Source organism: Paralichthys olivaceus, chromosome 16 (assembly GCF_024713975.1).
Source record: "Paralichthys olivaceus isolate ysfri-2021 chromosome 16, ASM2471397v2, whole genome shotgun sequence".
Lineage (NCBI taxonomy): Eukaryota > Metazoa > Chordata > Actinopteri > Pleuronectiformes > Paralichthyidae > Paralichthys > Paralichthys olivaceus.
Window position 1 is genome coordinate 20,031,100 of NC_091108.1, and position 14,507 is coordinate 20,045,606.

The 14,507-nt window shown below is 40.2% G+C and overlaps 1 protein-coding gene across 1 annotated transcript in view; it reads left to right on the top strand.

The window, feature by feature from the left end:
- brinp2 (bone morphogenetic protein/retinoic acid inducible neural-specific 2) overlaps positions 1-12,135 on the top strand; it is a 203,675-nt gene extending 191,540 nt beyond the window's left edge. Inside the window, exons 7-9 of the mRNA XM_020099489.2 lie at positions 3,182-3,404; positions 8,766-9,072; positions 9,745-12,135. Of these exons, the coding sequence (XP_019955048.2) occupies positions 3,182-3,404; positions 8,766-9,072; positions 9,745-10,566 (1,352 nt within the window). The 3' untranslated portion in view covers positions 10,567-12,135. The remainder of the gene's footprint in view (positions 1-3,181; positions 3,405-8,765; positions 9,073-9,744) is intronic.
- The last annotated feature ends 2,372 nt before the right edge of the window (positions 12,136-14,507 follow it).

The following is a 14,507-nucleotide window of genomic DNA, read 5'->3' on the forward strand; positions in this document are numbered from 1 at the left end:
CAGCCCATGGACTAAAACTAATCCATGGGCTAGCCCCAACTAGGGCCTCCCCCCAAAAGTGAAGCCCTCAAGCATCACAATCACCCCCTGGTGGCTGGCAGCAGTATAGGTCATTAACCTACCTCTATGTTAGTGGATGAGAAGTGGACCAAACCAAAAGCCAAAGTACTTCAAATCGTTTATTTTCTCAGAGACGATTTCTGCCATTCCAGTCAGTCTCACACTGATATATGTTCAGGTATTACATTTGTATTTAATGGATGCTATCAAAATGGTGATTGACAGCTGACTTGACTCTGATTGGGCCTTGATACTGCGGCTCTGTCCCCCATTCTAGTGCACAGACTCTGGCTCCAAATGCAGCGCTCTGGATAATTTGGCTTCATTGCTGGATAGCAGGAGGGAGTGGAGACATGTCGTCCATTTTCATATACAGTCTATGCTTCAGCCTTAAACTTTGGAGCTGCTCCACCTGCACTTTGGGCGAACGACATCTACAATCATTACAGCAGAATGTTTCCTTTCACCTGTAGTTAAGCATATGGGTGAAATGACCAACAGCATGCTTGAGTTGAAAGAAAAATTCTGTCCCTTTTAAAATAGCTAACATATGACACAATGTGTTTTTTAATCAATCAATACTCAATCAGTTATTCATTGATTTATTGTGCTGTACCTTAACTCTTCTTTGAAGTAAAAAAACAAGCATCTTCTTATAAAAAGAGATAATGCTGATGCCAATACTTAAATATTTCCAAGTTTCTGTTACAGCCACAATTCAGTTCTAAAGGTGAAACGTTCATCCGGCTCTCTTGCCACCCTGTAGGAGGGGCAGCTGTAGGAGCGACAATGACCCACAACTTACCCCACTGTGTTCAACCTCACCCTTACATGGCTGTCAAAGCAGGCTGTAGAAAGCACTCTTCCATTCTAATGAATGGGGACATGAGAAAGAATTGAATCCCAGTGTATCTGTGGCTACTGACATGAGAGAATCTTATTACCTGATGGTTTGTTACGCAGAACCGCCAGGGAAGTTGTCCTTGGAAACTGCCTGGAAAAGGACAGGCAGTGGATGAGACCTCTGTCTGTAACGACCTTATTTGAAAAAAATCATATTGCCTGTCACTTTCCTCACCACAGACTGTCATCGTACTCGTAGCAGAGTAGTTGCACTGATTGGTCAATTTAGTTCGACCACAAACTCAAAATTTTAAGCCTGGCAAGATGGACTCTCACATGATTGTGTGATCTCATTATATAAAGAGAATCCAGGTACATCACGAGGTAAAATATCTCATAATTTAGGCCACTGAAAGATATATAGGTTATATTGTATGTATATATTATAGATGGAGTGGGCGGTGCGCGTGAAAACAAACACATGATAAGTTTGGCTCTGGAGTTAAGGAGCTTTCTCAAATACCCTGATCTGCTTCATCTCAAAGTGGTGCACATTTGTAACAGAAACCCTGCATGGAGTCTGAAGATGTGGACATTTGCCAGGCAGGAACAGTCTAATGACAAAATGCTAGAGGCTACAGGCATCAGGAACAAGCATAGGAAATGTAACATCCGGCACTATGCAAACAGTCAGCAGAATGGGTACGGACAGAAACCCAACATCCATTATTTTAACTTGGCAGCATTCTTACATCATCCTAAGAAGGGTCGCTCCACTTGTAAGTGTGCAGCTACTCCTGATAAACAGAGTGGCTTCTGTGGTTGTGTAGCTGTTCAATCCCAAGAGACACTAAATATGAAGAAATGTTTTAATCTCAATGAACTGTTGGACAAGTCGGCGGCTGACTATAAGACTTTTCCAGTAAATACAGGTTTTACGATATGACCACCTCATGTGATGTGACTTTAAAGGCACATTTCCTCTATATGTTTCATGCAACTCTCCTTACTTTATGGAAATATAACTTTAATTTTTATCTTTAACTATTTTTAGTGTAATTATCAATATCTTACTTACAAGCAAACAGTTTGACTTCAACTGGCAAAGAATCGAACATGCTGAGATATTATTGTCTGACTTTTTGTGTTTTTAACAAAACACACACAGATTTAACAGTTTATTTTTCTCTGACAAAACGTATTGAACTTAAAAAAACGTTATGTCCATACTTAAAGTGAATACCACAGAAGATTCTTTCAGATTCCAATGCTTTAAGGGCCTTGACATGGTTTTATTAATGTTGGCATTAAATGGAACAGCTGAAATTATAAATTAAGCCTATCAAATCTGTCTCATTCATTGTCATCATCACGAATAATTAACCATTCATTGTACAATTACAATTAATAGTGAGTAATTATCAAATTATTGAATCCTGTGAAATTGTTGATGTTAGGATGTAGTTATAATTCCATTACAACCGCTGATTTACACCATCGATGAAATAACAATATAGCGACAGCGATGGGGTGTATCAGTGCATATAGAAGCGGAAACAGACAGGACAACTGTATGTTCCACAGAAAACATTTATAAAACCGTTAACTGCAATATAATGAGCAGCCATCATTACTGAACAGCAGTGTGAGAATGAAGATGATGATGATAATGATGTGAGGAAGTGAGGCTGTAGTATTCAGACAGAAAGCGAGAGGAGCGTATGCGAGGATGTGAAAGGTGCTTGAGTGCGTGCATGCACTGAGGAGAGGAAAAGGAGAGAAGCGTTTTACAACATGCTTTTATTGGTCTCTTTAACTTGTGATTATGGTTTTCCACATAACTTATTTGGCCTTGTAAAAGAAAGAATTACAATATAAATGAAAATGAGCATCTGTATACGTGACACCACGGCGTCAATTGTCAGATGGCGAGAGTGGCTAAGTAGCAATGTTGCAAATGACGCCAATGCGAATATGATGAGCTTCTAATGGTGAGGTGAGTATAACGGCAGATTGAGGCACAGGTGTTTTCTTTGCGATTGCAATTCATTTGAACATAACAGCTTTTTGTCTCTATTCTAATTACACATGAAACTCCCCCAGTTCCTCAGTCATTATCCACGCGTGCCACCAGGGATAAAATAGCATGTGGTGAATAAGTTTGCAATGCTCAAAAGGGCATAGTTAACATTTAAATTACTTGATAGCATCTAATTTTGTTCTTTTTTCTCCTCTTTCTCCACTGTCCCTCTCCCTATGCCTATTAAACTCCCTGCAGATGAGTTCAAAGCCTTCCTGAAGCGCCTGCCCACCGACCGGTTCATGAACGTGTCCATGATTGCCAAGCTCTGGTCGGCTGACTTGTCCCTGCAGAAGCGCTACGCCCAGCTGGAGTCCAGCACAGCCCTGGTCCTGGGAAAGGCTCAGAAGATCATCAGGAAACTGTTCACCCTGAGCAAACGCTGCCCCAAGCAACCTCGCATCAGCCTGCCCCGAGAGAGGTAGCCCACTGGGACACACTGACAGAAAACAAACCAATGAAGGAGGCGTAATTAGTCATTACTGGAAGTTTAGCTGGCTGCTCTGTGTGGATTCTCCACAGCTGCAGGCTCTCTAACAGTTTGCCTTAAGTGGGGCACGCTAGGAAAAGCCCACAGCTACTGTCTGGAAAGAGCCCAGCTTCACATTTAACAAAAGTTATATATATACTGTATATATACAAGACGGTGGGAAACACAAGGCTCCACACTTGCACTGTGAATTCAGCTGTTTCAGCTTTAGCTTGTCTCTGCTGTCAACACACCAAACAATTATCTTGATGTGTAAAAAATGAGAAGACATCATGACAAAGCAATACGACGAGTTACCTCAGCTGTATCCTGCATGTACCATGCACACTTGTATCAATGACCCACAACTTACCCTGATGTATTGTCAGTGATGTGGCGTAACAACAACTGAGTTAAAGAGAAATGATGATGAAGATTTTTTTTTTTTTATGAAAAACTGTTTGAACCACATTAGCTAAATTTCATCCTGATCACAGAATGACACGTGAGGGTGGGGGAGGAGGAAGAGTGGAGAGTGGCTCAGGACACCTTAAAAGACAACAGTTAAACACACACACACTCACAGGGCAAAACACTATCATAAATAACGCCATGACACTTTAAGAGGAAGTCCAAAAAGAAATGAGAAAGTATATAAAGATAAAATCACAGATAAAATAATAAAACACAAAAGTCTGATGATCTTTTGAAGTATAAATATAGCCAGAAATAAAAGTGGGAAATTAAATGAGATGCAATAAAACATTTTTTTATTAAATTACAGCCAGACTAAAAAAGTAGGTCTTTGGTTTGCTTTTGAAAATATCCCCTGCCGCCCTCAGGTCGTCAGGGAGACTGTGTCAGAGTCGTGGACCATAGCAATAAAAAGATGCCTCTCTGCGGGTTTTTGTTCTGACTTTGGATGTAATTAAAAGGCCACTACCAGAAGACCTGAGGCTTCTGGGAGGTTCACAGGGTAAAAGCATCTGATAAAAAGGAAGGACCCAGACCATTAAGAGCTTTATAAAGCAATAAAAGGATTTTAAAATCAATCGTGAAGCAGACAGGCAGCCGAGCGCATAGACTTGAAACTCAGTGTAATGTGTGATCCATGTCTGGTCTCGGTCAACACGTGAGCAGCTGAGTTTCTACGTGATATGCACAGACATGTTCAAATCATGAAGGTGAGGGACCATCTGAAAAGGGCACGTTAATGGGCCAAGGAAGGTTTTCAGTCAGTTTCTCTCTACCTGTTATTAAAAACATCAGATCAACCAAAAGGAATTATGTATCAAGCCTAAATGAAATACATTTCAGTTCAGCTTTATTTAGGTTTACTTTGTTTGATTCATTAGTTATCACATTGAAAGAAGATATTATTGTGTTTGCTCACTTAAATATGTGTATAAACAATGAGTATCGATTGTAAAACATTAATGCAGAAAATGGGCTTCTGCTATTACAACTGTATTTCCTTGAATAAAGTAGGTGTTGGTATACAACTAAATGCCAGGACTCTACAGGATGAAGCCATGCATCTTCCTGTCAATACAATACAAACCTTGTTATAACTAATGAATGGAGTCAGTCAACAGAAACACTAGAGTGATTTTATTTAGAAACAGGTAAAGGAAGTGTTGCAAATATTTATGCACATCATTTTCACTGTCTATATTGTTGTAAACCGCATGTGGCTCACTGAGAATATAGAAGAGACCCTGACTCTAAAAGATAGCTGCACTGTTTGTGTGAGCTAAGGTTGCATCTCACATTAAAGCAGTGTTTCTGCGGTAACACTTTATATAAGGGAACACACAAAGTGAACATATGCAAGCACTTGATTGTAATTCATGTACAACAACGTCCTTACCTACCATCAATAGGCAGTAATTAGGAGGTTATTAAGGGAAAACTGTTAATCAAGGGAGTAGTTGCAGAATAAGGTCATTAAGAAAAAAGCATTAATAAGTGCTTTATAATGACTAATAAAGAGCCAATGTGCCTCTTATATCCATGCTAATAAGCAACTAGTTAATGGTTAGTGTTACTGTTTCTGCATTAAGTGGATAATATGGGCACTGATGTGAAAAGCGAGATGTTCCACCACTCACACATCCAAAGTGGGCCAGGCCACAGTTATGTTTCTTTTAACACAAACAAAAACATTTATTTAGTCTCAAGAAACCGTAACGTGATCGTTCAGACAAACCCCCCAGGTTGACCAGACTTATTAAGAAGAGATAGAAAATGTTTCATCCGAGCTGTCCACTGCAAATATCAATCACAGCTTACAGACTGAGCTCTAAGTTCAGATTTTACCTTCACCAATGGGGAAGGAAATGCTCCAGAATGTGGTAAACAGATTAGAGATGGGATGACATGATGGTGATATAGAGAGAGAACAGGGAGATGAAGGCTCTTGTTACTGGTGGTGGAGGCCATTGTGGGGTGAGGGACGTGCTATTGTGGCACGCTGTAATCAAGTCCTTCCCTGGACTGACAGCTCGGCACTTGTTTACAGAGTACTTTAATTTCCCTGACAGTCCTCTTCCTCTTCCCATCACTCCATCTTCCCCCTTCTTGCACTCTCCTGCGCTTTCGGTCTTTATTTCTCGCCCTCAGCTACCTCTGTGTCACTTTGCTCTCTCTCTGTGTCTCACCCGTCAGTCAGAAGCTTAACCCCCTGCACACCAGCTACAGCGAGTTATCAGGGGCTGCTCAGCTATGAAAACTTTCTTCTGCACAAACCAATTTGTTTTTATCAGCATTCATTTTGGTCCATTTACACAGGCCTGGGGAGGTGAAGGGACTTGTTGGAGTATTTGGGTAATGTAGTGTGAGGATTCTTGAACGTAGCCCTGGGATAGAATCTCTGCAGAGCCAATTTTTAATCTGAACTTGTTGCTGTTGTTGCTGTTGCTGCACCAAAGTGGATGGTAATTTATGTATTTCTGCAGTTTCATCTCTATTGCAGTCAAACCAAACAGCCACTCTATAAAATGGTGTCAAATTTCCATCGGTAAATAATCCCATTTATATTTGAAGCAGGCTGTAAATTTGATTTTCACCCATGAAAATAGGATGCATAAAAAAGAATGCAGCAGTTTTGGGCTGACTTTGTTTTCAAGTCCTTGAACACCCACCCTTAAATATAACCTTTTAACTATGAGAATATTTTAAAAGGAGAGATTTCCTCAGCTGTTCAAGTGAAAGAGAAAATACTTATATACAACATTGTCACTTTAAGCTGCAAAAAATATTTGAGTTGGGAACAAATCTCAGTGTTTTGTGAGGCAAGGGTTAGGGAGCAGGTGGACCCAAAAGGCAGAACAAAAGGTTTCCAACAACAAGTGTCCTTTAATGAATAATCAACAGTAAACTCAAAATGCTCTTAGGCAAAAACAGGGGAGACACAAGGAAACACTACAGACTTACTGGAAACAACGACAAGTGGTGAAACGACACAGGGACATGGACAAAACAACGAACTGACAAAGACAGAGGGAAGCACAAAGACTTAAATACACACTGTACTAATGAGAAACTAGAGACAGGTGACACAGGACAGACAGGTGAACCTGATGACAGGGGGAAAACACACAAGGAAGAGAGACTACAAAATAAAACAGGAAACAGATGAACACTGAGGAACACTGAGAGGAACACAGAGAGTGACAGAGTGGGACACAGAAAGGAACAGAGTGGGACACAGGGAGCAACACCTAAAACACAATTCCAAACATAAGAAAACTTAGTCCACAATAGAAATGAATACTCTCTTTTGTATAGGAGGACTAAAAACACAGGAGATGTGACACTCAGGCTTATATAAAATGCAAAGATAAAAGCAGATAAAACACAAGTGAAACATAGTTTCATTCATTTTTATTTGTATAGCAACAAATCACAACATATATGATCTCATAGTTAGGTAAGATCTAACACAATTATGGAGAAACCCAGAAGTTTCCAAAATGAGCAAACTCTTTGGACTTGAAAACTGGAAGAAACCTCCAGAAGAAGAAGGGAGGCAACTGCCATATTTAAACTGTGTCAAACTGATGTTAAAATGAAAATACAGAGTTATACTTTAGATTAGATGATATAAGTAATGGTAGCAGCACCAGTCAATAATAATAATAGTTGAGAAGTGTTATATCTGCTATATAGCTCTGAAGTCAGAGATTCCTACAGAACACATATATGTTATATATGTCTATCATGTGTATGTGTTCACTTTGTCAAAATGTTAAGATGTGAATTTTACATGACATTAAAATGAAATCACACTACAGACACAAAATATGTAGAGGTGAATTGCCTTTCAGTGTTTTCCAGCTGTCAGCAGCACAGACATGCCAATACTGAAAGGCTAGATCAATGAAGAAACACAGGGAAGCTTATTATTATTTTACATGGAGATGCATGGTTGCTGCCAAAATGGAAAAACAATCAACTCTTCATTTACAACGTGGAGGTAGAACATGCACTGTCAATAGCTAAAGAGAATTCAGCCAATTCAGAGGGTCCCTCTGTTTGTTTGTGGAGCCTCCTGAGGCACCGTCCACCACTTAAAGCTGCAGCCAGTCCATTGTAGTTGAAACTAAATGTTTAACCCATGGCATCCGACCGGCTATCCAACAATAAACTGTGTAAGACGCTGTCTGGCATGGCTGCCATCAACTCGTGTCAGGCTGTGATAAGCTCCACCCGCAGCTCCAACCCTAGCTGACTGAACAGCTGGTTGTTCATTTTAGCAGGGATATCGTGTCTCCATCTAAATAATTGGAACCTCTTTGTCCATTTATAATTCACTTTATTTCTTTGTTTGATTTGTTTATCATTTTAAAAGTCAGCATCCAAGATTGAAGAAAATTAAATCAATAAATTCTGATTAATTTCTCAACCTAAACTGTCTAACCTGATTTTCTCCAATGCCACAAAATAATAAGGTCTCATTAACTTTCCAATCACTGTAAATTGATGCATCGCACTTAGAAATGACTTTCTTTTCTTCCTGATCTCCTGTACAGTGTTCCCTAAAGTCTTAAATCATAAGTAGTTTTATTATAAAATATATACAATGTATGTACTCCACAACAATATTTGTTATTCATATACGCTTATACATGTTTGACCCACCTGAAGCTACATGCATAAGTCTGTGTCCACACTCAACTGCACACAGTGGTCTGGACTCTATCAGACTTTAAACACTGTGTTTCAGTGGTGTTACGTTACTTGTTACCTACATGTATTAGTATTTGACCTGATACATAGCTGCATTATTGTTTTTTTCTGTCTCCTCCACAGGTCCACTGGGTATTGGCTGAACAGGGCCCAGTCTCTGCTGTACTGCAATGAGCATGGAGTGCTGGGCTCCTTCTCTGAGGAGTCGAAGAGCTGTAGCTGCCCTGTGGAGCAGCCCACCTGCCAGGAAGTCATTCCCTGCATCGTGGGCACCTCACCCACCTCCTGCTCCTCCTGTGCCACTGATAATGCGACCCGCTGTGGAGCCTGTCACCATGGCAACTTCCTCCATCTTGGCTCCTGCCACCCGAGTATTGCCGCATCCCTGGACCACTATCTGAACTTGGACCTGGACATGCCTGATGCTGAGGTTCCCAAAGTTTTTCATATCTGTATTCCATTGGTCCTCAAAGCTCTGTGGTCCACATGATGCATTACCTAATTACCCTAAAGATCATGGGAAAAAGTTTAATAACTGTTTGTACTCTAGTTGAACATGGATGCTAGAATACTGCAAAAGTTTCGCATTCTCTGACAAAGACCAACATGAAATATGGCTTTTTAAATTGAGCCTATAAATCAAAAGTATTTACAGTAGTTATCCCTTTCTATTATTATTTCACAGCTCAGACTCATACTGAGCACAAGTTAATAATAAAAGCCAGATGCGTACAATGTACACAACAGAGCGAGTTCAGTGAGGCAAACACAGAATACATTTTACTGTGTGTGCATTGTGCGTGAAAGAAGCTTCTTCCAAAGCAAGGTTGAAGCAAACAAATATGGATTTAATACATTTCATTACATTTCTCTTTTCTGATTTTTATTAAGTCCTGAAGAAAAATGTTTATTACTTCCACACAGTTTATTCTCAGACATTAAAAAAGTCGTAAAATAATTTTTATAGCTTTCATTAAATATGAAAAGCAATCTTAGCTTGACTCCGAAGACAGAAAAAAAAAAGTATTATATCAAAATGTGCAGGACATGAGAAATACTGTATTGTAATCTTACCTGTGGGTCTGTATTTATCTCTCTTCAGGTGAAGTACCTGCTTCAGCGACTGGACAGCAGAATAGAGGTCCATGCCATCTACATCAGCAATGATGTCCGCCTGGGAAGCTGGTTCAATCCTGCCTGGAGGAAGAGGATGTTGTTGACACTCAAGAGCAACAAAAATAAGTCCAATCTCATTCACATGCTGATGGGCATTTCTTTCCAGATATGCTCGACTAAGAATTCTACGCTGGAGCCCGTGCCTGCGATTTACGTGAATCCTTTTGGTGGGAGTCACTCAGAGAGCTGGTTCATGCCCGTGAACCAGCCTGACTTCCCTGACTGGGAGAGAACTCGACTGGATGCCGTTGTCACGGCACAGTGTTACAACTGGACACTGTCTCTGGGCAGCACATGGAAGTCCTTCTTTGAAACGGTTCACATCTACCTGCGAAGCCGCATTGTCACAGATGATCCAACAGTGAATGAAACTCTCTTCTATGAACCGTTGGACTTGGATGACCAGACGTCCAACCTGGGGTACATGAAGATCAACACGCTGAAGGTGTTTGGATACAGCCTGCACTTTGACCCTGAGGGCATCAAGGATCTGATTCTCCAGCTGGACTACCCCTACACGCAGGGTACACAGGATGCTGCCTTCCTGATGTTGTTGGAGATGAGAGATCGGATTAACCGACTTTCTCCACCAGCACCGCAGCCACTAGACCTGTTTTCCTGCCTGTTGCGCCACCGGCTCAAGATGTCGGCCGGCGAGGTGGTTCGCATCAAGGACGCTCTGCAGATCTTCAACTCCAAGCTTCCCAATGCTTCTCCCGAACCTGAGCTGGTCCAGCTGTGCAGCTAGCTATCTCGCTTCTAAGAAAATTCAAGTTCAGGAGTGATACTACAAACTGAGTTGCTGCTTCAGGGGCGAACCCAAACTGAGCAGAGGAGGTCCCACCATGTTGGCTTTTTGGACCCACATCCTCTGGATTAACACCCGACTCTGAGGGCAGACTTGGCTTTTCCTGTGGTCACATTTTTATTAGTCATTTTTTGGGAGAACAGCTGATGCGTGGAGGTTTACGTTTTGCAGTGACTGCCCTGCTTTTGGTTACCTGAGCGACTGATTGAAGAGACTCTCAAACGTTGGCAGGCTATGTCGATTGGAACCTCTGAGAGCTGATGTCATTACATATACCTTAGACCTTTGCCTTTCAAAGATGAAGTTGATTTTCATATACAGAGAGGAACTCAAAAGGGGTCAATGGAAAAGGATTTCCCCTTTTCTACGCCTATTTTCTTTGGCTACTGAACAATCTTGGGGAAGGGAAAATGGAATAATATTATATATGTGTTGAATGAGTTATGTTATGCTTAACAGTTTAAAATTTGATAATTCTGAACCCTGTTACTGTCTTTGAATATTTCTTTTTAATCCCTGCTTTCCATTTTATCTGGCATTTGAGAACTCATAATTGACTTGAGTGAGAAGCCAGTTAGTGATGTTCTGTCCTTGGTGGCGTATCTGTACCAAAAGAAGGTGAACACATCAGCAAACTGAATGGCAAAGTATCCTAAATGATGGGGTCTTTTTTTTTTTTAGCTAAAAATCTTCTCAAAATCTTCTGATGTGATAAAAAGGTTGGCAGATACAACGCTGTAAATAACGCTCCATCTAACCCTGAGTGTGGACAAGTGCACATTGCTTTTTAGATAACTGAGTGCAAAGACCAAAAAAATGTTTATAACAAATTCATGCCTTATATGGAAATTCAATGTTACGATAAGAAGCACATCTGGGTTTTGTGTTTGGTTCTCTGCGGAGGCTGTATTGCTTTTTATATCTCAGTATTCCTACCAAGACAGAGCAGCAGACACGTTCTCCAGGATATGTGGTAATGTAACTTTTCCATGTAAATTCTGCAGATACTTGTTATGATTTGGTGTTGTGAAACTTCTTGAGTCACTATCACACAGTGCACACCAGTACTTACAATAACTGTAATTGTTCTGCTAAATCCTTCTATCTCCAATTAGACAAAATTTCAGTGACTGATTTTAAAAAGTAAAATTGTTTGGTTTAGTCTCAGGTCAATTATTTTCGGTTTTCTTTTCATGCGTTGGTCCGTTGTCAGCTGCCAGTTACCACAGCGACTGGACTTACTATGATTTCTGCAGGGCAGTGATTGTAGGCCTGTACCCTTGAGCTCAAGAACTTGATATGATTTTACATTAACTTCACTAATTTCTCACTGAGAGTCAGTAAACCTTGTCAATGTCATTTTCAGCTGTTCTTCTGTGCTCAGCTTGCTTAAGTAAATACACAGTGGTTTACCTAACTGGCATCCTTCTCCTTGTTTCAATGCTAGCTTTCAGTTCTCCTTGTAACATGTACATTGCAATAACATGTTGATAAATATATTACAGCACAGGTTGTCTTTGACGTGTTGATGTTCCACCCAGCCTAACATAAATGGCTTTCCTCTTTCCCCACTCTCAAGTGTAACCAGTGCCACGTAGATTTTTGCAGTCCAACGAATTATTTATTTTTACAAATCCTTTGCAAACCAAAATGTCAGGAAGAGCACAGTCAAAATAGCAAACAAAACAATCTATGATAGCAAACTAACGTCCCTACTTCAGAAAGAGATGAAGAGAAAATACAGGGATCTTACCTGCCCACCTAACCAACAACAGGAGGAAAGGCTCGAAAAAACAAAAAGGCTTCTCTTCCCTACAACTAATCAGGACTAGGCCAAACATCAATCAAAGGGTAGTAAACAGAAAACACTTTAAAAATATATATCGGACTGGATTTACAACAAAGCTACGGTCACATCGGGAGCCGGGAAGAAGAACAGAGGCTCCATCAGGCCATCCTCCAATCCCCTGCCGGACCTGAAACACAGGAAACAACACCACCCCCAGGCAGGGAGGGAGAACAACACATAAACACACACACACACACACACACACACACACACACACACACAGTATGACTCAGAGCAGATTTTCAGAGCAGAACAGTTTCAATCCATTGTCTTTGCCATGCGAGACATCACTACACACTGATTTACTGACAAAATGGTGCAGCACGAAGGTTCACAGGAGGCAGAGGTGCTGATGAACTGAGGGAAATACAGAAGAAATGTTCTAATCAACAGCAAAATTATCGAGTTCAAATTCACTTTTAATGATTCCAAAATCACAAAAAACACTCCAGGCCCAGAATGTGATGTTAGTTAACATTAACTGTCTCTCTTTTCACACACATTTATTTTCAGTCAAAATTTCTGTCACAGCAAAGTAAAAGATGACCTGATTTCCAAAAGTTTAGATCTAGTTTTATGTTTTGAGGAAGGTTTCCATTTTGCAACATTTTTTTTAACAATTTCAACTTGTAATAAAAAAAAAAAGGAAAAGGCCCCAACAGACATTTGTAGGCATTATGTATGACCATGTATCATGTTGTAAGTAGTTGAATCAAAAGAACATTACTTACTCTAGTTACAATCAGTATCTTGTTTATTGAGTTCACCTTGCTAAACCTAATGCAGACACTTCTGAGGCTACTGACTTGTTTTGTGTTATACAGAGTATAAAGTTAAATCTACAAATATAGACTTCATGAAGGTAAGACCGTTGAATGTGACTGATAATTTTAGTTTGGTGTATTGAATAAACTGGCCAGTTAACTCTCTCTATGTACTCTATTGGTGGACATGTAGAGTGTCATGACCCATCGTATTATCAACACGCCTCTCACTAATTTTTGCCCACCTTTAAAAGCTCTTATTGTTCAAGCTTGATTTCCCTAAGAAAATGGGAAACTGTACCTTGGATGATGATTCTTAAGCTGACATGATCACAAGTTACAACTCTACAACAGCCTAATAACTGCATGTCAGCTAGACTGAAAAGCTCCACCTCTCACACATAAACAGCAGATTACTAGATGTTGCTGGTTGAACTTGTACAAGTATTTTATTTTGCATATATTTTCCATCGTCACTCACGAAGACAAAATGCTTGAAAATTGAAAACTTGAAAATTAACACATACAAATAGACATGTCATGTTTTCCGTTATTTCCTTTTTGATTGGGGTTTGATAGGGGGAGAGAGCAGGAAAGCAAGGGGCCAGGTTGGAACTAAACCTCCGGCAGTTGAACATACATTTGCGGGATAAGATTGGAGTATCTTAAATGACTGAAATCACTAATTTGATATGTGGTCTGACAATTTAATTTCACCCATGTCCCTTTTGCTAACATGGAGGAAGCTGGGTTTCAGTTCTATTCTGCAGCCAGACACCAGGGGGTGATCCAGATGATTTTGCTTCACTTTTGGCAGCTGACACGTCGTCCATCTGCAATCTTTGTGTGACAGTTTTAAGAGTAGCTGGTCAATACAGTGCTATTAGGGAAACCTTCCTTCAGGAGTTGACAGGGAAACAACAGAGCTGAAAGAGAGCGAATAAATCTGTCATAACCCTGCTCATGGTTCAAGACAAAAAACCGTGCAATTTTCCAGGAAAGACTATATTTATATTGAGCAAAACTATGAATTGAACATAACAATAAGAATGGGAGGTGTTAGATCATCAGTGGTGTACATGTGGGTGTGTGAATGATGTAAGGTGCAATGTTGTGGAGTAATAGTAAAGTAAAGCCACACAGAACCCGTCTCGTGGGGTGGTCACATAACTCAATCTAACATTCATCAGCCCAAAACATTATTTGTATTCATACACAATTGTTTTTTAATAAGTTTGACATTTCAAAATTCTCTGCACTGCCCCTGA